At 44.2% G+C, this 24,541-nt stretch overlaps 1 protein-coding gene across 7 annotated transcripts in view; it reads right to left on the reverse strand.

The window, feature by feature from the left end:
• The window catches only part of TUBGCP4 (tubulin gamma complex associated protein 4), a 49,476-nt gene that overhangs the window by 9,517 nt on the left and 15,418 nt on the right, over positions 1 to 24,541 (reverse strand). For 3 of the 7 annotated variants that reach the window (XR_005226964.2, XR_006284118.1, XR_005226963.2), the window contains exons 8-18: positions 19,496 to 19,661; positions 17,311 to 17,435; positions 16,109 to 16,159; positions 13,437 to 13,542; positions 12,599 to 12,706; positions 12,162 to 12,300; positions 9,861 to 10,038; positions 8,193 to 8,327; positions 3,115 to 3,231; positions 2,341 to 2,480; positions 1,782 to 1,867 (exon numbers count right to left, since the gene is read on the reverse strand). Coding sequence is in view for 4 of the 7 variants with exons in the window: in XM_037910049.2 (XP_037765977.1) it covers positions 1,855 to 1,867; positions 2,341 to 2,480; positions 3,115 to 3,231; positions 8,193 to 8,327; positions 9,861 to 10,038; positions 12,162 to 12,300; positions 12,599 to 12,706; positions 13,437 to 13,542; positions 16,109 to 16,159; positions 17,311 to 17,435; positions 19,496 to 19,661 (1,278 nt within the window). In the remaining 3 variants the exon portion in view is untranslated. Of the gene's footprint in view, positions 1 to 1,353; positions 1,868 to 2,340; positions 2,481 to 3,114; positions 3,232 to 8,192; positions 8,328 to 9,860; positions 10,039 to 12,161; positions 12,301 to 12,598; positions 12,707 to 13,436; positions 13,543 to 16,108; positions 16,160 to 17,310; positions 17,436 to 19,495; positions 19,662 to 24,541 lie in introns of those variants that run through there. The other 4 variants (XM_037910049.2, XM_037910050.2, XM_043523312.1 and 1 more) reach the window with 3 other exon arrangements.

The following is a 24,541-nucleotide window of genomic DNA, read 5'->3' on the forward strand; positions in this document are numbered from 1 at the left end:
GGAGTGAATTTAAGCTGAATCACACTTAGCACAAGAACAAATGGGTATAAACTGGCCCTGAGTAAATTCAGGCTGGCCAATTAGAAGGCTTCTAACCAGCAAAGGACTGAGGTCCTGGGACACCCTCCCACCTCAAGTAGTTGTGGCAAACAATCTTCCTAAGTAAGATAGAACTCGATAAGTTTATGAATAGGTTTTTATGAGAGTTGCCTGTGGAGCATCAGATGTAACATTGATGTTCCATGCAGCTTATGTTTGACTGTCCCATGGATTTTGGTTGCCATCACTAGTTGAGCCTCTTCACCTCCATTCTATCCAGCCTAATATTTTTCCTTTCTAAATTATAGCTCCCCCCAGCTTACTGCACTAAGTAATTCATTTGCAGCCATACGTCTTTCAGCTACTTATAACTTAGCTAAGCTGTCTGTGTGTTTTCAAAAGTTATTTTAATCTTTCCTTAATCAGTCCCACCAGCTCCTTCATGCTGCTTTGTTGAACTCAGGGTTTCTATAATTTTTGATAAGGTACATAGAACTCGGGCTTTTCCTCTTATATTATTACTCCCTCTTGGGCTTGCACAGTCTATCCTGCTGTCCCCTATGCTTGGAAAACTCCCATTGTCTAGTCAGAGTGGATGGATTTCTTTTTCAGTTTTACAGTTCTTTTGTGCATTTTAGTTGGCTAATTAAAAATCCCGCAGTAGTCTTGGCTATGCTAGAAAGGAATGCAGAAATTCCACTCTTGCTTTCCCTCAATGGCAGTGAGCTGTAATAGGTACTGTAGTTTCCCTTTACTCTTCATTCTTTTAGGTCTTAACCTGAGGTTTTTTGTCTCTTGCACCACTGTTGCAGGGAGCTCAGTGTTGTATATATTGGAAATAAGGCTCCCTCTCTCTGATTCAAGTGAATTAATACTCTTATGTCAAGAGTTTTGGGTCACCCAGCTCAAACTAAGCATGTTTAAGTTTGTGCCATGTTAGAGCAAAAATAGCTTCCTCCTATAGTGCCCCATCTATCCTGCTATTCTATTAGTAGCCAGAGCAATGTCTGTTACAAGGAGCTCCTGCACCGTGCCCCGAGCAAAAACATGCTTAGACCTAACCACACCACCGCCTTTACCTCTCCTTGGGTTAATGTAAAATTCTCTTTTCACAGAAAGAAAGAGCTTGCATCAATAACCCCATACTTCTCTCTTGCTCAAAGTACAGTGTGCATTTGCACAAACCTTAAGCTGTACAGACACTGTTAGTTGCCTAATCAGGCACTACAGCAACATACACCTACCACCCAATTCTTGTGATTTCTCCCTGCTGCATCAGACATACCTGCAGATTTGTCTGAATCTGAGATCATGGCAACTGCAAAACGATTTATTGTACAAACTGAACCCTATGCAAACAGTCGGAGCCTTTTACCATACACAGGCATTTAGTAGGATACTTATCTCTCTTTGCTTTCCTAGTGACAAAGGTTAACAGTTCGGCTGAAGAGGTAGGAGGAGCTGCGTGATCTTGCTTTTCCTCTTCTTCAGAAAATGACACCCGGCATGAAGCACAACAGGGATACAGAAATGCCACAGGAGTGTGTGCCCACTGTGGTGTTCAGTGTGTGGAATGGCTCCCTGCAGTCACTAGGAGCACTGACTGCATGAGACATTCTCCCCATTAGTTTTTTCCAGAAGAGATTGATACCTGGCAATAGTTGACTATAAACAGCTATTGAGGACTTGGCCAGGAAAATGCAAATTCCCTAGGAACAGGACCAATGGCTATGTACACTCACTGCAGCAGCAGTTGGTGTCCTTGCTACATCTTGCCGTGCGCTTGTTCTCAGCCAGAAAAACTAGTCCTGGTGCTCAAACCCCAAAACTGCAAGAGAGGAGGAAAGAGACACCATTAATTACATACCCTAAGAAATTCTCTCCATGCAACTGAGTAGATTGTTCCAGTGATCAGTGAACACCACATGGTAGGTAGCTTGCATTGATCCCAAAGTAAATGTACAAACAGTAAGGAAGAGGTAGCTATGGTGTGTGGCACTAATTTAGACCCACTGGCCCCATCACATGGCAGCACTTTAGTCTATGTAATGCAGATGTGAGCCTTTTGATACAAGTAATTTTGGGCCCAGATGGAAAATTACAAAGTCCTCCCACGACAGAACCTCTTAATAAAATCACTGAGAATTAGTTCACAAGTACTCCTCGTTTTTTTGCTTATACAGACTAACAAGGCTACCACTCTGAACCCTTAATCGACTCGTTTCAATAACCTCAGAAAGTAGAGTTGCTGCTACCACCAAGCATGGTGCCCTTACAGGCATCAGTGCTGTGTATTCCTACCTGCCCAAAGTCCCCCCAGCCTGGGTGTAGTATTTGTTGTAGTCCAGGCGGAGCAACAGCTGAGCCAAGTCAGAGTTTATCTGGTGGTTGCGAACGCTGGAGAGAATCTTGAAAAGGAGCGAGGACTGACGGCTGAAGCCCTGCAAATTACAGAAGATCAGAACTAGAGGATGCTAAGGCTACTGTGGCTTTGTCCCCCACCGCTGCCAAAACAATCTTTCATGGACCTAAAGTGACATTTCCTTCCAGATACAAGTGGCCTGTGACAGCAAAGTCACACACTGCCACCTCCACTGTAAGGTAAGCTAGCTATTACCCCCATGACATTCTAGTGCTTGATACAACAGGGTGAAAGTACAGACCCTGAGACTCACAAGCTGCTTTTCCCAACTCCACAATCTTATAAAGTTTATTGCAAACTTGTATTTGCTTGCTCAACACAGGCGACTTGAGATTGCTGGCTGCAGCTCTGCACTCAGTGTAGACGGCAAGGGATAGGGCCTGGCTGCTGCCTTGCCTACATAAGTTGCCCCAGTTTAGCTAAAACTTGTTTTTAATTTCAGTTTAGCTTAAAACAAATTCCTGATTGATATAGGGTGGCTACTCTTAACCCTAAGTAAGTGTCCACTCAGGGATTTGCACTGGTTTTACTAAATCAATTTAAAAAAATGTAACTGTCATAGTCAAGCCTAAATCCAAAATCAGCTCTGTTTGTCATGTCCCATGTATGCACACAGCAGGAAGGAGGAGAGATCTGGATGGACAAAGACTCACCTTTACCAGGATGCTCAGCTGTGCAGCTCCACGCTCATCCAATGGGCCCAAATTCTGACTGACCAGAGAACAGAAACTGTGACAGAGATCCAGGATTTCATTCAGGCAATGGAAAACCTGCAGAGAGAGTAAGTCATAAGTAATTTTAAAATTAGATGCCAAAAACAGACCCAATGAGAGGGCATTTTCACACATTGGTTCATTGGGTCTTGCTTGACCTGACCATTTAAAAACTGCAGGAATATCCTAAGAGGAGGAGGAACGTAGCATAGTGTCATTTGCTGCCCTCCCTCCAATACCTTTATACATTTCAACTTCTTCCGCTTTAACTCACCCTTTCCTTTCCTTAAAGCGATGAACAGGGAGCCCACTACTTCTACACATAACCTCTTTTAAAATTATGACACTTTAGCGCTGTAATATGGAATATTTTGAACAAAACTTTTCTTATTCAGAAAGCTGATAATCTAAAATCATACTAATAAAGTTGAAGGGATGCTGCTTAAATGTAGCCTAACATTTGAGTTTTTTGTACAAACGAGACATGCTGCCACAATTTAAAATGCGAGTGAAAACACAATTTTTAACCAAACATTCCACTGCAGGTGTTTGAAACACAAAAGTAGCAATAAGAGCCTGAAAGATTTTCATCCAGTGAGAAACACAAAAAGAAAGCAGCATAAATAGGACACTGACTTTTAAAACTCACTTTTTACAATCTGTTAGGGACTCTAACAGAAAAATATTAGGGGGATAGATATAAGATTCCCTGCTGAGTCACCTAGCAAGGACTAATGATCTGAAAAGGAGACAAAGGGAGACTAGAAACTTGGGATGAATAAGCAAAATAACATAAAAACTACCATACTGGGTTGGACCAAAGGTCCATGTAGCCCAGTAATCCTGTCGTCCAACAGTGGCCAATGCCAGGTGCCCCAGAGGCAATGAACAGAACATGTTATCATCAAGTGATCCATCCCCTGTCGCCCATTCCTAGCTTCTGGCAAATAGAGGCTAGGGACACCATCCCTGCCCATCCTGGCTAATAGCCATTGATGGACCTATCATCTATGAATTTATCTAGTGTTTTTTTTGAACCCTGTTATAGTCTTGGCCTACACAACATCCCCTGGCAAGGAGTTCCACAGGTTCATTGTGCACTGTATGGAAAAAATACTTCCTTTTGTTTGTTTTAAACCTGCTGCCTATTCATTTCATTTGGTGACTCCTAGTTCTTGTGTTATGAGGAGTAAACACCACTTACTTTCTCCACACCAGTCATGATTTTATAGACCTCTATCCTATGCCCCTTTAGTCGTCTCTTTTCCAAGCTGAAAAGTCCCCTAATCGTTTTTGTTGCCTTTTTCTCAACCTTTTCCAATTCCAATATCTTTTTTGAGATGGGGCGACCACATCTGCAGGCAGTATTCAAGATGTGGGCGTACCATGGATTTATATACAGGCAATATGATATTTTCTGTCTTACTGTCTATCCTTTTCTTAATGATTCCCAACATTCTGATCGTTTTTGACTGCCGCTGCACATTGAGTGGATGTTTTCAGAGAACTATCCACAATGACCACCATCTTTTTTGAGTGGTAACTGCTAATTTAGACACGGTCATTTTATATGTATAGTTGGCATTATGTTTTCCAACATGCATTACTTTTCATTTATCAACATTGAACTTCATCTGCGATTTTTTTTGCCCTGTCCCCCAGTTTTGTAGAATTCAGCTTGGGAAGAAGGCACAATTTTTTTAAACAATGATAGTCATTTTCTTGCTGTCTTTAGATCCAGCCTGGTGCTTTTCTGGAAAACTTGCTTTAGTCAAACAAGTTAGCAGGCTCAATGAAGGGTAACTGGGTGAAATTTTGTGGCCTCCAATATATGTCAGAGGTTAGGGTAGATGATCTAAGGGCCCATCTGGCCTTAAATGCTATGGGAGAAAAGCAGCTAATACTGTTACAGAAATACAATCAAACCCAGATACTCAAAGCCAGGGAGAAACCTAGAATACCATAATATGAGTGTGTGAAATATAATATGGCAGCAAAACAGGCCATAGCAATTTTGGGCTACATACAAGGAAGCAACAGGTCTCAAGTAGTAAGGTGCCAGTTTCCCTTTATGCGGCTTTGAGGTGATCACATCTGGAATGTTACATAAGAATATCTTAGGTTTTTATACTCTGAAAGGAAGTAAGGGGAGCCCTATCACAGTAGAGATTTAAACCTGGACTATACAAGGTGCTAGAAAATGTACTTGCACTGTCCACTGCTTGTGGGAATGGACGAATATTTTAATGACTCATTCTATTTTTTGAGGTCACTAGGTGTGAGCAGCCGAACTGTTAAGTTTATCAGACAGACATTAGTTAAATAAACACTGACGCCATGAACTGGAGGTGGGATTTAGACTGGCTGGTAGATAATTTGATTGGACAACTGAGCACTCATTTGGTATTAAAATCAAGATGTTAAGAACAAAGTTATTCAAAACACCATGGATATGAAGAGCAGAGATTGTTTAATTGCCTATACACCCATGCTAGCAGCCTGAGGAATTGGAATTATTCATTTATGAGCATAAATTAGACCTATGTGGTATTACTGAAATCAAGTAGAAAGACTTGCATGTTGGGAATGTTAAAATCACTATTTAGGAAGTACAGCGTAGGGGAGAGGGCACACTGTCAAAAATAGAAACACCTGTTTCCAAGTCACTGACAACTTTGAAGCAAATGATCTTCAGCGCTTACAGATAAAGCGTAAGATGGGGTATTGGTTGGTATCTACTGCCGACTACCACATTACATTAAGGAACAGGATGATCCCTAGCTGCATTACCCTGGGGGACTTCAATCTGATCAGCATGATGGAAGTCTTATGCTACCAGTATTAAAATGTCCTTGAAATTCCTAAAAATTATAGATGAATTTCCTAGCTCATGCAATGATGCATCCAACACAGGAGAATTCTATATTAGACTTCATGTTGACAGATAGAGGAACTGATAAAATTTAGTGGTTGCGTAAGTGCAAAGGATGACGACTTGATCACGCTATTTGTACATAATAAATGTGAAGTCCAAACCAGTAATATATAACTTGGCACTTTGAGAGCCAGTTTCACAAACCTGGATACAATTGAGACATATCAGCGGAGAGAATTTGCACAAAAAAAGGGGAATATGTTGAACTATAAGAACATTTTACTAGATGTCCCAAAACCCACAATGGAGAAAAAGACTCCACTAATTTAAAAGAAACACACACACACCAACCATGGCTTAGAGGGAAAGTGAAAGCACTAATAAAAAATAATTACAAATGGAAAAAAGGGGAAGTTGATAGAAATTAATTGTAGAAAATTGGTTAGGGAAGCAAAAGAACACAAGAAGAAATATATGGCCAGCAGAGTTAAGGACAATAAAAAGGAACCTAAAAGCATATTAGGAAGGACAAAAATCCTAAATGGTTTGTTGGTCCATTACTAGATGGAAATAGAATTGTCACTGAAGAAAAAGCAGAAGTGTTCATTATGGATATTTGTTTCATATTTGAGAAAAAGCTAGATGATATGATATGGTGATGAAATATTTTCCATTTTAACAGTAACTCAGAAGTATATTAGTAGCTGCTTTAAGTCATTTTAAAATAAATAGGTCCAGATTAAAAAACACAATTGCAAGTTAAGAGGACTGAGGAGCTCTCTGGACCATTAATTTTCAGTAAGTCTTGGACACAGGGGAGGTTCCAGAGGACAGGAAGAAAGTAAATGGAATGGTTGTGATGGGACTCTTAATAAAAAGAATTAGAGGGTAATATAAAAATAAACATGAGTTCATAGAAAACAGATCCTGTCAAACTAATTTGGTATATTTTTTGAGATAACAGGTTTGGTTGATTATATTACATCAACACTATTACCTCTTCCTTCTATAAGGCATTTGACTTGGTATTACACAACATTTTGATTAAAAAACTAGAAAGATACAAATCAACATTGCACACATTAAATGGATTAAAAACTGGCTAACTGCAAGGCCTCAGAAAGTAACTGAACAGGGAATAATAACGGAGCAGATGTGTTTCCAGTGGAGCTCTGTAGGAATCAGTTCTTAGCCCTACCCTGTTTAACAATTTTAAAAGTGACCGTCCTAAAAGAAAAACAAAGTTTGTAGATGATAAAATCTGGGGGAGTGGTATATAAGGAAGGAGGACAGATCACTGATATAGTGATCTGAACATCTTGGTAAGATGGATGCAAGCAAATAATAAGCATTTCAGTATGGTGAAATGCAAAATGTAGACATCTAGGAACAAAGAACATAGGCCATACTTACACAATGGGAGACTCTACCCTGGGAAGCTGTGATTCTGAAAAAGATTTGGGGGCATGGTGGATAAGCAGCTGATCATGAGTGCGACCCTGGGCCAAAACAGCTAATGCAATCATTGAATGAATAAATAGGGGAATATTGAGTAGGAGTAGAGAGGTTATGTTACCCCTGTGTTTGGCACTGGTGCAACTGCTGCTGGAATACTGTGCCCAATTGTGGTGTCTACAATTCAAGAAGGAGATTGAAAAATATGCCTTATAATGAAAGACTGAAGGAGCTCAATTTATTTAGCTCCTCAAATAGAAGGTTATGGAGAGACTTAATTACAGCCTATAAGTACGTATACAGGAGAACAAAACTTTGATAATGGCCTCTTCAATCTAGCAGACAAAGGTATAACAAGATCCAGCTGCGGGAAGCTGAAGCTAGACAAATTCAGACTAGAAATAAGGTAACAGTGAGGATAATTGACCACTAGAACAACTTATCAAGGATTGTGGTGGATTCTTCATCACTGGAAATTTTTAAATCAAAATTGGATGTTTTTCTAAGAGATGCTTCAGTTCAAACAGGAATTAGTTATGCAAGAGGTCACTGATGATCACAGTGGTCCCTTCTGACCTTCTCTATATGAATATGGGAAATGTTATTGGTATATCATATTTATTCACAATGGAATATAAAACCCCTGGGGTATCTTGTGGAAAAGAACCAGAGAGCAAAATCTACTTACAGGTTTGAGCAGGATGAAGGATTGAGCCAACAGGTTACTTAGGAAGTGATCATGAGCCAATCGGATGCTCTCAAAATCCCGAGTGGAGTTTATCTGCAGCAGAAGCTGTGAGAACTGAGACTCCAGCACATCCACCTGATAGGCAGGTACAGAAATTTCATTAGTACCACTCTTCCTTACCTGCTGGGAGCAATTCCATCTCTACCTAGCCTCCTCAACCTGCCTGCAGCAAGAGCTAGAAAAATCTCAGGAGTGCCCTAACACCCCAGATGAGTCTGAACACTTTTTTGTCTGAACCTTCATCTAGGATCTGTGATTTACTGGTAGAGCTGGTCAAAAATGGGCCATTTTCTGCCCTCCCCCTCATCCCTCCACCTTGAAATTTCTAAAAACCAGTTTGAAGTTCTCACAACCTTTAAATTCTGTTAAATATTTAATTAAATTCTCATCCATTTTTTTCCTACTGGCAAACCATGAAATATTGGATTCTAAAGCAGGATTAGCAATTTGGTTTTTCGATCTTTTAGCTACTTAATTATGTTAACATTTCAAGAGTTTCACAAAACGAAGTTAATTTGCCCCTTTGTAGCTCTCACCCAAATTCTGGAAGCCAACCTGAGTCCCATACTGCTGTCATTAGCAGTCCCTGTGTCCACATGCAAGAGGCACTGAGACTGCCCAATTAAGCTAATTGGAGAAAATATCAGATACAAGGTTGGGGAAGTGAAATATTTTTTCAGTTTAACTGTCACTTGAGGGGAGAGTTAAATGGTTATTTTCTTTTAAGATTTGTGACACTTTTTATATAGTTAATATTCAACAAAAAACTGAAAGTTAGGTAACCGCTGTACTTCAGAATCAGTTTTCTTCTACCGTTGTCTTGTTCATCCCTCATGCTACCACTTTCATGTCACAGTGCCAGTGGTGATTTTAACAGCCAACAGTCTCACAAAATCCTGGCAACTAGAAGTTCCATTTTTACCCATTGAAAACTGCAGTTTCAAGCTCAGATGTTTAGAGCAGTGGTTTTCAACCTTCTATCCTTTGCAGACCCCTTAAAAATTTCAAATGGAGGTGCAGACTCTTTTGGAAATCTTAAACATAGTCTGTGGACCACCAGTGTCCACAGACAGGTGGAAAATCACTATTCTATGGTAAAGATAATAGTCTGCGGACCCCAGAGGTTCATGGATCACAGGTTGAAAACTATTGGTTTACAGCATCATTTCTAACTGCTCAAAACAGCAACAACTAAACTCAGGATGCGGCTGAATTTGAAGGAGAGAAAGGCAGGGTGGTATCTTGGCTACCTATGAACACTTATCACTGGAAAGCTGGAATTCCTGCATAGCATTCACTTATTGCTCTGCTGGTTCACGAGATCACAAGCTTTAAGATAGTCACTGGTCCCTCAGCTCAGCAGTTCTGCTTTGGCACCAGTCCAGGAATTAATAGCTCTTGCCTTGCACTTTTCAGTCCTTGTTCTCCCTACCCTATCCACCCTTCTCCCCTACAACCTGCAGGCAAACTCCCCAGGAAAAGATGGTGTGTGGCATAATCTGAATCTTGCTGTAGAGGATTTAGATGCCTGCTCAGTGCCTCCCCTTCATTTCCCTCTTCCTGTTTATCTGCCTAAATAGCACACCACATCCTCTTCTGCACCCTGACCTGCAGATAGTACTGAAGATTATCCACAAGGAAGGCCATGTGATCCCTCAAACGCCACTTGATGGCATCAGTTCTGTTGGACTTCAGGTGCTTGCGCTGCATCTGGAGAGCCCAGCAGTGCTGCAACTCAGCCTGGACCCGCCGCACACTCAGCAGGTATTTGAATACAACATTGTATCTGCAGCCAAGACAAATAGCAACCATTCAAGAAAAAGAAAGGCTTCCTTGGAGCCCAAGTCCCACACCAGACAAAGGCTGGAACATGGACATGAGACAAAAAGCCGGAGAGCTGAACAGCAACATGTAGAACAGGTCGGGGTATAGCCCAGCCCTGTAAATAGAAATGTTTTTTTTTTCCTTAATGGCACTGAACTCATGGTGTAGCCAAGAATAAAAAAATATCAGGTATATTGAGAATACAGAGGTGAAATGTATGTATTAATGTGATCCAGAGCCTACTGGCTTCAGGGCTGTAAGATATTTAGCTTAGTCAAACAAGGCCTCAGGCTTAGAAAGAGGCTGACATGGGTAGCTAACCAATGAGTAAGGCTGCAAGTTTGTCACTGATTCTGTGACTTTCCATGACCTCGGGGACTTCTGCAGTGGCCACTGGCTCAGGGGAAGCTCAGGCAGCCCCTACACCAGATGCACCGGTTGCTGCTGGGGCAGTCTCAGGCCGCTGCTGGGGCAGTCTCAGGCCACTGCTCCCCCACCCCACCCCGCCACAGCAGAGTTTGGGAGGGGCAGTGGTTTGGGGCACAGGATGGGGTGAGGTGGGCTCTGGGTGGCACTTACCTGGGCAACATCCCTCTCACTCAGATGCTAGGTGGAGGCGTGGCCAGGGAACCGCAGCCAATGGGAGCTGCGAGGGCGGTGCCTGCAGGCAGAGCCAGCATGCAGAGCTGCCTGGTGGTGCCTCCGCCTAGCAGTGAGTGAGGGGGATGTTGCCACCGCCGGGGAGCCCCCCAGGTAAGTGCTACCCAGAGCCTGCCTCACCCCATCCCCTGCCCCCTCCGAAACCCAAACTGCTGCTGCGGGGAAAGAAGGGGGGAGGCATGGAGCCAGGTAGGGAGCCTGTCGGCCTTGCCAATCCCCTCTCCCCTGCTTCCCCCCCGGCACCAGCAGGGGTCCCAGGCCATGTGCCACTGCCCCCCCCCCCCCCCCCCCGCCAAGATTTATTCACTGATATTTTTAGTAAAAGTTATGGACAGGTCACGGGCCGTGAATTTTTGTTTACTGCCCGTGACCTGTCCGTGACTTACTAACAATACCAGTGACTAAAATGTAGCCTTACTGCTGAGTCACCCTGTCACAAAATGAAACAGTCACAGGAACAGAAGTGTTAACTGCTGATATTTAGGAAATATATATTGCAATGTACCAGTTAAAGCTGGTTAGAGTATTTTGGGCATTTTTGCAGACATAGGGTGTCAGTAAAGTGCTAACCACAAGTTGTTATAGTGACTGAGTAATGTAAACATTAATGGATATAAAAGGAACTAACAGGTTAATCTACGGAAAATGGGGCACCCCAAATTTAGTGGGGTATAGAAACAGATTAAAATATAGATTAAACCTACATAAATACGTATGAACCCAAGTAGGCATCAGCGTTACAGATTATAAAAGCTGTATCTCAGCCTGTGTGCCTTGGGAGATGCCACAATGAGACCCACTGGTGGTGGTGATGACAATGAAGAGGAGGAGGAGGAGGAGATCATGACTGACACTCCAGGGTTCCCCAGCAGGAGATCTGATGCCAGTTACAGGGTTAAACACTTTTCACTCTATCTGCTGTAGTATTTCAGTGTTTGTGGGACTATTCAGCTGCTTAGTGGATTTATCACAAATCCCTTTATTACAAATTGCAATAGTTTATGTGCTCCTCAGGTCTCACATTCTAGTGATACTGGGAATAACCTTCCTGATGCTGTAGCCACTCAGAAGACCGAACCCTTATTAGACCCAATATGGTCTAAGAAATTAATTGATACACCTACCAGGCTACAGTGGTTCTCTGTTAGTGCTCTGCAGGAGTTTCACCATGAGGAGGAAGGAATAGAGCTGTAGATGGACAGATTTTTAAGGGAGAAGCAAATCTAACGGTACCATACCGCACTCGTCATGACATCAACAACAAGTGGCCATAATGTAAGTAAGTTGTACTGAATAATTTGGAGAGCAGACAAAGGCACTGAAGCTCTTTTCCCTTCATTCAGTGTGAAGGATAGAGAATCACTGTGTGCCTGAAACTTCAGAGGTGGGATGCCTACAGTGAACAGACAAGGATCTGGTACTCACTTCTCCAAGACAGCAGGAGTGAAGAGGATGTGCAATGGCCACTGCACTTTATAAGAGAGTCCCAGAGCTGCCCAACCAGATGTGGGGGCTTCACGGGGAGATAACTCCCGGGAAGGCCCTTCCCGAGCCTGAGAAGCATCTGGAAAAGAATGGAATTGCTGAACTTTAACCCGTGTACAGATTTAGTGGGGAGTGACATACCTGGTAATAAACAAAGAAGGGAAGAACTGAATGAGGAGAGGCAGCAGCGGCAGGGAGTCCAAAGGTACAATGTGGTGTGCGGGAGGGAGGAGAAACTCCTGAGTCATGAAGGCCAAAGAGGAGAGGGAGCACAGAGAGTTACGATTTCTTAATCCTAAAAGTCTGCAGTATGAATAGAGACTGAAGCAAGCCAGCACTACTACCCCCACCCTTAAAAAGCAGGCACAACTCAATACCTTTATGCTCTTTTCCATGATACTCAATGGTAAGGTGGACTAAAGGAAGGAGATTATCATCATCTAGCAACACCTTGTGAGCAGACTGCTGGAACGCCACATTGACATCTGATAGGGAAAGAGCATGAATGTCAGAGAGAGCATCAAGGTGCAACTGACACCAACCACAGAGTTGCTACGGGGCCAGAGGCTGAGAATTCTACTCAGTCCTTAGTAGCTCATGCTGGGACTCAATGGGAATCTTCTAAATTGCAACTAGTTCCCATCCCTCTCAGTGATTTCCTGCCTCAGCTTTGGAACACTGACCTGCCCTACCACATGGGATACTTGACACAGTCATGAAGGGATGGCCAGTCTGTATGACACTCTACATTCTAGTTCAGCAACCCGCATGTAATCATCTCTAAGAAGTAAAGAGGGTGCTTCTGTATGCCAAGATGGCAGCTTCTCTCTCCCAGTGCACTAATCCATAGATATGACCTCCTCGTGTTTGCAAAGTAATTTACCAAATTACTAGGCAATTGTTTGGTAAATTATCAATATAAGAGAAAGAAAAGCCCTTTTAGATCCAATTTAGTTGATCTTACTCCGTGGACAGTGCAGGGTTGTTCTCTACAGCACACTGCCACCTACACCTGCTTAGCTCTGATGTCATGGAGACTATCCAGAGCAATGTTAAGAGAGCTGCATGCTGCAGTGGGAAAATACAGGTTCATCCTTGGTGACTGCTCAAGAAATTGAACAAGTCTCACACTTGCTGTGCTGGGCAGGGCTGGCTGTCCTCTTGCCACAGTGGGCAGAGCGAGCAGGTCTTGGCAACTGAATTATGATTACTCACCATGTTCAGTTACAGCTGTGGGTGGGGTTTTTAACATGTGCTGTGCAGTGTCTATGAAGGCTTGGAACAATTCTCCTCTCCCCAGTAGATAAAAATCCTTAATAATCTGTGAAGAAAAACATTTAAATTCAAAACACTAAAGAATTGAACAGAAACTATAAAACCCACACTTACCTTTCCTGGTTTATAGTGTCTGCTTTCATTACTGGATGGACTGCAGTTTGTACCATTTTAAAGAGCAGCTGTACAACCTGAATCTCCAGAGCAGGATTTCTGGTTTTGGGAAGAATCCATCTTATGTCCCAAAGGTCTGTGGTGTCTTGCCATCTCTCCAAGATGCAGATTGCAAAACACACACACTCGGGTGAATCCTAGAGAATGACTCATACAGAAATTAGAGACATGTAGTCTAGATAAAATTATTATAAGGTGAGTGCACAACTGGTTGAAAGACCATACTCAAAGTAGTTATCAATGGTTTGCTGTCAAACTGGAGGGACATATCTACTGGGGTTCCACAGGGTTCAGTCCTGGGTCTGGAACTCTTCCATATTTTCATTAATGACTTGGATAATGGAGTGGAGAGTGTGGTTATAAAAGTTGCTGATGACACCAACCTAAGAGGGAGTGCAGACACTTTGGAGGACAGGATTAGAATCCAAGACAACATTGACGAATTAGAGAATTAGTCTAAAATTAACAAAATGAAATTCAATAAAGACAAGCGTGAAGTACTGCACTTAGGAAGGAAAAATCGAACACACAACTATGAAATGGAGAATAACTGGCTAGGTTTAGATTGCTAAAAAGAATCTGGGGTTATAGTGGATCACAAACTGAATATGAATCAACAATGTGATGCAGTTGTAAAAAAGGCTGATATTCTGGGGTGTATTGGGAGTGTCGTATGTAAAACGTGGGAGATAATTGTCCTGCTCTTCTCAGCCCTGGTGAGGCCTCACCTGGAGCACTGTCTCTAATTCTGGGAGCCACACTTTAGGAAAGATGTTGAAAAATTGGAGAGAGGCCAGCAACAAAAATAATAAAAGGTTTAGAAAAACTGATCTATGAGTAGGGCCCTACCAAATTCACAGTCCATTTTGGTCAATTTCACAGTCATAGGATTTAAAAAATCATAAATTTCATTATTTCATTATTTAAATCTGAAATTTCACAGTATTGTAATTGTAGGGTTCCTTACCCAAAAAGGCGTTGGGGCTGGGGGAGAAAAATCACAAGGTTATTGTGGTGGTGGTGGGTGGGGGCTGTTGAGGTACTGCTACCCTTTCTTCTGCACTGCTGCTGGTGGCAGCCTTGCCTTCAGAGCTGGGCCGCTGGAGAGCGGCGGCTGCTGGCGGGGAGCCCAGCTCTGAAGGCAGAGCCACTGCCAGCAGCAGCACAGAAGTAAGGGTGGCATGGTATGGGATTGCCTGCTGGCAGAGGCACTGCCTTCAGAGCTGGGCACCCGGCCAACAGCCGCCACTCTGGCCGCCCAGCTCTGAAGGCAGTGCAGAAGTAAGGATAGGAATACCGCAACCCCCCCTAAATTAACCTTGTGACTCCCCTGCAACTCCCTTTTGGGTCAGGACCCCCAATTTGAGAAACACTGGTTTCCCCCATGAAATCTGTATAGTATAGGGTAAACACACAAAAGACCATATTTCACAGGGGAAGACCAGATTTCACGGTCCATGATGTGTTTTTCATGGCCATGAATTTGGTAGGGCCCTATCTATGAGGAAAGGTTTAAAAAAACTGGGCAAGTTTAGTCTTGAGAAAAGAAGATTTGGCATGGGGGGAGGTGGAGACCTAATAATCTTCAAATACATGAGGGGCTGTTTATAAAGAGGATGATGATCAAATTGTTCTTCATGTCCATTGAAGGTAGGACAAGTAGTAATGGCCTTAATCTGAAGCAAGGGAGATTTAGGTTAAATATTAGGAAAATTCTTCTAACCATAACGGTAGTTAAATTCTGGAACAGGCTTCCAAGGGAATTTGTGGAATTCCCATCACTGGAGGTTTTTAAGACCAGGTTACCAGCAGTTCTCAAACTCTTGGTTGAGACTCCAAAGTGGGTCGCGACCCTGTTTTAATGGGGTCATCAGGGCTGGCATTAGACGCTGTGGCCGGGGACTAAAGCCAAAGTCTGAGCCCCGCCACTCAGGGCTAAAGCCGAAGCCTGAGGGCTTCAGCTCTAGGTGGCAGGCTCAGGTTACAGGCCCCTCCAACCTGAAGCCCTTGAGTTATTGCTTTGGACCCCCAGCCAGGGCCGTGGGGCTTGGATGGGCAGGCTCAGGCTTCAGTCCCCCACTCCTGGGGTCATGTAAGTAATTTTTTTTTTTTGTCAGAAGGGGATCGCAGTGCAATGAAGTTTGAGAACTCCTGGGTTAGACAAATATCTGTCAGGAATGGTCTAGGTTTACTTGGTCCTGCCTCAGTGCCGGGGACTGGACTTGATGGCTTTGAGCTCCCTCCCAGCCCTACATTTCTCTGATTCTATCGTAGACCCTGAAAGATCATGCCATGCTCTCCCATTTCTAGGATACAGGAGGCGAGAACAGCTTTGTCCAATGGAGGCAAACACAGAAAATGAGTGTGGACGCTGGATGGGAAAGAACTAATTTAAAAATCTCTCAATTTCAGCTTTTTCAGAGAAATAGTTATGTTACCTTCAGTTGTCCTAGTAAATCTGATTCTTCTACCATCAGCTTCCATAGGTGCTAAGGAGAAACCAGAACATGCTCAGCAGAACCCAGCACTCCAAACTCGGTGTTCTTAACTGAACCTTCTCAATCAGAACATTAGCTACCACACTCAGAAAACCATGATGATGAGCATGGTTAAAAAAAAAAAGTCTACATATAACTGAATCCATCCAAAACTAGGGCAGAATAAGAAGAGGGAGTATCCGTTTGCTGGCAGCCCATGTTAGTAATTAACGAACCCTCTAACTCACACCATCATGATTACTTTTGGCAGCAATCTTAAATATCAGTCAAATACAAGTAGCTATTATAAGAAACTGTAATGGAGTCAAACTCTGTTACCAAACCAACTCCATCCCCCCTCCTAGGAAATGCTTTATTTCAACTCACTTCCCTCAGGGGGATGGCTTGGGAACTAGCATTATTCCTCTGAGGTTCCCACTGATATGGGCTCTACTGACAAGTTTTATAATTAACAGACAAAACTTCATTAAAGTTGCTTCTTCGGGTGTTTTGGACTGTAACTCTCCTTGATATGTATATTTTAACTAAGTATTTAAAAGTATGGAAATGAAAAAATAAAGGAGGGTAGGTAAATGTTCAAATACTCACTTTTCATATAATCTGATAAACAGATATACAAGTACACCACCATAATGTACATTCAATAAACAAATATCCTCTAGCATTATCCTCTCTCAGTACAGTTTTAGAAGTCAAAAACCTTTAAAGTCTGTGGACACTAACTCCTTTTTTTCCCCTCCCACAGCAAATAAGCAATAGTTGTCCATTAATTTCCTTGTCTCACTAAAAATTGACACAACATACAGCTCAGGAGCCCTGTAAAGTCTCCAGCTCCACTGCCTGCTCCTGCCATGCCTGTTCACCTCATGAGCTCTAGAGAGAGTGTCCCACCTTCCCCAGAACGAACTCACTCTGCAGGTTCTGAGACACACCATCTTCTAGAATCAAGGAGCTCTCTAGGGGTTCATGCTTCTCTCCCTAGCTATCATTGGGATCTAGTCAGCATTCCTTCAAGCACATTCCCTCCCAAAAGATTTGGTCCATGTGGTGTTTCTATGCTGCAAAGGGAGAGGCATACGGTTCTAAAGTGTTTAAGCCCCTGGTAGGAGTTGTGGACCCAGGACCCCGATATGCTGGATTACCTCAGCAACTGTGCTCCGAATCCAGTCTACCACAGCCTCAAAGTCCACCAGACTAAAGAGTGGCTGCTGCTTGAGGCGGTGTAGCTCTGCAGCAAAAGTGTCTTCCTGGTTCTTCAAGATGGAGCCTACCCAGAAAAGGGAAGAGCATCTGGACTGAAGTAAAACAGTACAAAAAAAGCAAGATACTTTCCAGGTAAGCTACTAACAGACTGTTCAGCAGCCTTTGCCCAGTAAAGTTGTGTGTGTGGATTGCCTAGGAACATTTTGCCAGCCCTTCATGCTCAAAGTCGCTTACTCATTGGACAACAAATTACTTCTTACCTACAGCTCTAGGCCATCTAGTGAGTGGAACATTTCCAGAGAGCCAACAGAGTGGCTTGTCACAATAGCAAAGCATCTGTCACTCTGCAAGCAATGATGTTTCCTGCTAGTTCCATCCCAATCCAGGACTCAGATCAGATTTTTTGACCAACTAAGCTAAAAACCAAGCCCCTCTCTCTTACTGTCTTTGGCCTTGTCTACACAAGAATACTGAATGAAGCGCATCCTCACTAGTCACCCTCACCTGGTCTAAGGTTTGCCTTTGTGTCTACATTGCGCACCCCCGCCCCCCATAACTGGATGCAGGCTCATCTTGGCCGGCTCAGCAGTGACAACTTAGTTTGTTGGTTGCAAGTCCCAGTCTGTTTCTACCTCCACACCATGCCCCCTTTGGGAATGGCCCCCCACAGAATCTCTCCTACCCAGGAATGGACTCTGATCCTACTACCCCTTCTCCCCGACCCATGCTCTCTCACGTGTGCCCTGCCCCACCAATAATAAACCCTCCTGCTTCAGCTGTGCCATACCTCAGCTGGCGAGACACTGATGGTTCACCAGTTAGTATTCACTCTGACAAACAGCAGGTGGAACATCAGAGCAGGAATTCCAGCTGGTGATCCATGGATGGACTGCGGGATGGGGTTGAGAGGTGGTAGCTGCTCTCCTCACCACCCTCAGCTACCAGCTCCATGCCACCTCTTACTGCGCCTGCTAGTGGCAGACACCCTTGTGCTGGCAAACCAGTGTGTGCCTCAGCTGACTCACTGGCTGAGGCATAAGCGAGGGAGATACCGTGAAGGGGTGTGGCAGTGTACACTCCCAGTGGAATCGCCATGTAAAGACCTCTGAACCCAAGGTGGGAGGCTCTCCAGGATGCTTGATGAGGGTCCACTTCTGATGAAGAGGAAATATTAAGGGAGACTGAAGTGAGGTGGGGAGAGGAGGGGGAATTCAGGAAGTATGCCAGCAAAGGAGCTGTTGATTTTGATAGTGCACAGATTTTACTGCATCCACACAGTCAACTGTGCTACAGAGTTTCAGGGCTAAGTTGCACTAATTATTGCCTCCCCAACAATTGTCTGACAAACTTTTGCCTGTGGTCCTAATAGCTATGAAGTCATTTGTCTGGGGTGGGGGATGGACACACGACCACTGCTGTCCCTGTACTGGCATCTGCGCGTGACTCCAAAGCTGAGAGATCAGGGCTGAGTGAAAATGTGAATGGAGCTCTGTGGTAGGTCTCAGACGAAAGCATTCATCACATCAGCTCTGAGAGCTTGCCTCATCTGATGGAACGGGTTTCTACACCATAAGGAGCTAGAACAGCATTTATATCACTAACAAGACTTGATACTGATAGTTGCTCTAAGCCTCTTTATAGCCAACTTGTGCCATGTTGCTTCTGCTGGAAAGTTGTGAGATATGGGGTGGGGTCGGGGGAAGACTAGGATACTGGATGAGATAGAATTTGGGCATCCTTCTGGCAGGATCTTAGGTGTTGATATAGACAAGCTTTTCTCTATGAAACACTGAAGGGTGAGTCAGCCAGAAGTACCTGAATACACATTCTTGGCTGCTGTGATAACCACAACTTTAAGAGCTAAATGGGAGGGAGTAGAAACCTCCATAGCTTCAAAGCATGGCTTGTAAGTCCAAAGTAAGTGCTGGTTCTTGCACTGAAGGTGCGCCAACTATTTAAAACTCTTCTCAGATGCGTCCAGACAAACCAAAGATCATAGTATTGAGAGATGTATCATACAACTCTTTGGAAAGTATTCTCCGGTTAATCAAAATGAACAAAGACCATGGGGAAGCCAAGTTCTGGCAAGGAGCCAAGTAAACAAGCCAGACAGCTGTTTCCTACCTTTTCTGGTCAGGTTCACATTTTGATTCTCAAACATCTGTACTGATTCTCCCACAAAGAGGATTTTCTCAGCAACCCGCACAGGTATGTATGATGGTAACATTTCCACTCGCAGAGAAAACTGTTTCAGAGATGGTGCTAACATGTTCTCCTCCTCAATCAGGCGCTATCACAACCCCCAACGAGATGAATGGGGAAACAGCAGAAAACACAAGGCCAGGCAGAAGGAGGGATTGGGGGAACAAACAGAAAGAAAGGTGCCAGGGACGAAAAAACAAGAGAGAGGAAAACCAATGTAAATAAGGTGGCAAAAAGGCAAACCCACCCTACATTATTAAGATACAGGTAAGTCTAACTGATTCCAGTGGTGTTTTAGCCTGTTCCTAATCTATGCCAGCAGCCTCTCACCCCTTCAGTAATTTGTTTCCTTGAAAGCTGCATACGAAAGGCTTTTTGAAAATACAGTGTTATATTAACTGGTTCTCTTTTATCCAATATTCTGTTAACATATTCAGACATTCTGTAAAGTAGAAATGCATGATTTTCCTTAACAGGAGCAGTGGTACTTTGTCCAGCAGGAGAGTGAGTTTGTGGGGGGGGGGGGGGGGTGTGAGAAAACCTGGATTTGTGCTGGAAATGGCCCACCTTGATTTTCGTGCATGTTGTAAGGAGAGTGGTCACTTTGGATAGGCTATTACCAGCAGGAGAGTGAGTTTGTGTGTGTGGTTTTTGGAGGGGGGTGAGGGGGTGAGAGAACCTGGATTTCTGCAGGAAATGGCCCACCTTGATTATCATACACATTGTGAAAAGAGTGGTCACTTTGGATGGGCTATTACCAGCAAGAGAGTGAGTTTGTCTGTGGGGGGGCGGAGGGTGAGAAAACCTGGATTTGTGCTGGAAATGGCCCATCTTGATGATCACTTTAGATAAGCTATTACCAGCAGGAGAGTGGGGCGGGAGGAGGTATTGTTTCATGGTGTCTGTGTATATAATAATGATATTCTGCAATTTCCACAGTATGCATCCGATGAAGTGAGCTGTAGCTCACGAAAGCTCATGCTCAAATAAATTGGTTAGTCTCTAAGGTGCCACAAGTACTCCTTTTCTTTTTGCGAATACAGACTAACACGGCTGTTACTCTGAAATTTGTCCTTATGTTAATCTAGATATTTCATAACTCTCTAATCAGTATTTCAACCAGTTGTCTTGGTACTGATGAATAAGGTTCATTGGTCCATAATCCAAGGATCACCTCAGTACCATTTCTAAAGAGCTGAATTGCTACTCTCTCTGGTTCTCCAATTTAATAGTGGATTTCAGGAAGTATTTGCATATTTTTGTTAACAGTTCAGCCACTTTGTTCTCAAGTCCCTCCAACACTCTTAGAGGAAGACTGCTCAGTCCTGCTGACTTGTTCTTAATTTATCAGTTCATTCTAATATCTCCCTCCTCTGCTGACACTTCAGTCTGAGGGTGCCTCATAATCATAGAATATCAGGGTTGGAAGTGACCTCAGGAGGCCATCTAGTCCAACCCTCTGCTCAAAGCAGGAACAATCCCCAACTAAATCATCCCAGCCAGGGCTTTGTCAAGCCTGACCTTAAAAATATCTAAGGAAGGAGATTCCACCACTTCCCTAGGTAACGCATTCCAGAGTTTCACCACCCTCCTAGTGAAAAAGTTTTTCCTAATATCCAACCTAAATCTCCCCCACTGCAATTTGAGACCATTACTCCTTGTCCTGTCATCTGCTACCACTGAGAACAGTCTAGAGCCATCCTCTTTGGAACCCCCTTTCAGGTAGTTGAAAGCAGCTATCAAATCCCCCCTCATTCTTCTCTTCCGCAGACTAAATAATCCCAGTTCCTTCAGCCTCTCCTCATAACTCATGTGTTCCAGTCCCCTAATCATTTTTGTTGCCCTCCGCTGGACGTTTTCCAATTTTTCCACATCCTTCTTGTAGTGTGGGGCCCAAAACTGGACAGAGTACTCCAGATGAGGCCTCACCAATGTCGAATAGAGGGGAACGATCACATCCCTCCATCTGCTGGCAATGCCCCTACTTCTACATCCCAAAATGCCATTGGCCTTCTTGGCAACAAGGGCACACTGTTGACTCATATCCAGCTTCTCGTCCACTGTAACCCCTAGGTCCTTTTCTGCAGAACTGCTGCCGAGCCATTCGGTCCCTCGTCTGTAGCTGTGCATTGGGTTCTTCCGTCCTAAGTGCAGGACTCTGCACTTGTCCTTGTTGAACCTCATCAGATTTTTTTTGGCCCAATCCTCTAATTTGTCTAGGTCCCTCTGTATCCTATCCCTGACCTCCAGCGTATCTACCACTCCTCCTAGTTTAGTATCATCTGCAAACTTACTGAGGGTGCAATCCACACCATCCTCCAGATCATTTATGAAGATATTGAACAAAACCGGCCCGAGGACCGACCCTTGGGGCACTCCACTTGATAGCGGCTGCCAACTAGACATGGAGCCATTGATCACTACCAGTTGAGCCCGACGATCTAGCCAGCTTTCTATCCACCTTATAGTCCATTCATCCAGCCCATACTTCTTTAACTTGCTGGCAAGAATACTGTGGGAGACCGTGTCAAAAGCTTTGCTAAAGTCAAGGAACACCACATCCAATGCTTTCCCCTCATCCACAGAGCCAGTTATCTCGTCTTAGAAGGCAATTAGATTAGTCAGGCATGACTTGCCCTTGGTGAATCCATGCTGACTGTTCCTGATCACTTTCCTCTCCTCTAAGTGCTTCAGAATTGATTCCTTGAGGACCTGCTCCATGATTTTTCCAGGGACTGAGGTGAGGCTGACTGGCCTGTAGTTCCCGGGATCCTCCTCCTTCCCTTTTTTAAAGATGGGCACTACATTAGCCTTTTTCCAGTCGTCCGGGACCTCCCCCGATCGCCATGAGTTTTCAAAGATAATGGCCAATGGCTCTGCAGTCACATCCGCCAACTCCTTTAGCACTCTCGGATGCAGCGCATCCGGCCCCATGGACTTGTGCTCATCCAGCTTTTCTAAATAGTCCTGAACCACTTCTTTCTCCACAGAGGGCTGGTCACCTCCTCCTCATGCTGTGCTGCCCAGTGCAGTAGTCTGGGAACTGACCTTGTTCGTGAAGACAGAGGCAAAAAAAGCATTGAGTACATTAGCTTTTTCCACATCCTCTGTCACTTGGTTGCCTCCCTCATTCATTAATGATTTTCTTCTTGTTGCTAACATACCTGAAGAAACCCTTCTTGTTACTCTTAACATCTCTTGCCAGCTGCTACTCCAGGTGTGATTTGGCCTTCCTGATTTCACTCCTGCATGCCCGTGCAATATTTTTATACTTCTCCCTGGTCATTTGTCTAATCTTCCACTTCTTGTAAGCTTCTTTTTTGTATTTAAGAGCAGCAAGGATTTCACTGTTAAGCCAAACTGGTCACCTGCCATATTTACTGTTCTTTCTACACATCGGGATGGTTTCTCCCTGTAATCTCCATAAGGATTCTTTAAAATACGGCCAGCTCTCCTGGACTCCTTTCCCCCTCATGTTATTCTCCCAGGGGATCCTGCCCATCAGTTCCCTGAGGTTGTCAAAGTCTGCTTTTCTGAAGTCGAGGGTCCATATTCTGCTGCTCTCCTTTCTTCCCTGTGTCAGGATCCTGAACTCGACCATTTCATGGTCACTGCCTCCCAGGTTCCCATCCACTTTTGCTTCCCCTACTAATTCTTCCCAGTTTGTCAGCAGGTCAAGAAGAGCTCTGCCCCTAGTTGGTTCCTCCAGCAATTGCACCAGGAAATTGTCCCCTACACTTTCCAAAAACTTCCTGGATTGTCTGTGCACCGCTGTATTGCTCTCCCAGCAGATATCAGGGTGATTGAAGTTTCCCATGAGAACCAGGACCTGCGATCTAGTAACTTCTGTGAGTTGCTGGAAGAAAGCCTCGTCCACCTCATCCCCCTGGTCCGGTGGTCTATAGCAGACTCCCACCACAACATCACCCTTGTTGCTCACACTTCTAACCTTAATCCAGAGACTCTCAGGTTTTTCTGCAGTTTCATACCGGAGCTCTGAGCAGTCATACAGTTCTCTTACATACAATGCAACTCCCCCACCTTTTCTGCCCTGCCTGTCCTTCCTGTACAGTTTATATCCATCCATGACAGTACTCCAGTCATGTGAGTTATCCCACCAAGTCTCTGTTATTCCAATCACATCATAATTCCTTGACTGTGCCAGGACTTCCAGTTCTCCCTGCTTGTTTCCCAGGCTTTGTGCATTTGTGTACAGGCACTTGAGATAACTCGCTGATTATCCCGCTTTCTCAGTATGAAGCAGGAGTCCTCCCCCCTTGCGCTTTCCTCCCTGTATCCCACTTCCCCACTTACCTCAGGGCTTTGGTCTCCTTCCCCTGGTGAACCTAGTTTAAAGCCCTCCTCACTAGGTTAGCCAGCCTGCTTGCGAAGATGCTCTTCCCTCTCTTCATTAGGTGGAGCCCATCTCTGCCTAGCACGCCTCCTTCTTGGAACACCATCCCATGGTCAAAGAATCCAAAGCCTTCTCTCCAACACCACCTGCATAGCCATTCGTTGAGTTCCACAATTCGATGGTCTCTACCCAGGCCTTTTCCTTCCATGGGGAGGATGGACGAGAACACCACTTGCGCTTCAAACTCCTTTATCCTTCTTCCCAGAGCCACATAGTCTGCAGTGATCCACTCAAGGTCATTTTTGGCAGTATCATTGGTGCCCACATGGAGAAGCACGAAGGGGTAGCGATCCGAGGTCTTGATGAGTCTCGGCAGTCTCTCGTCTCTCTCATCGTGAATCCTAGCTCCTGGCAAGCAGCAGACTTCTCGGTTTTCCCGGTCGGAGTGGCAGATAGATGACTCAGTCTCCCCGAGGAGAGAGTCCCCGACAACCACCACCCGCCTCCGAGAGAAGGAAGGCCAGGATAAAAGAAGAATGGAAGACGTGTTGTGATCGGCGCAATCTATATGCGGGCTGATGGACCGATCGATTCAGGTGCAGGCTGATGTAGTA

Source organism: Chelonia mydas, chromosome 10 (assembly GCF_015237465.2).
Source record: "Chelonia mydas isolate rCheMyd1 chromosome 10, rCheMyd1.pri.v2, whole genome shotgun sequence".
Classification (NCBI taxonomy): domain Eukaryota; kingdom Metazoa; phylum Chordata; order Testudines; family Cheloniidae; genus Chelonia; species Chelonia mydas.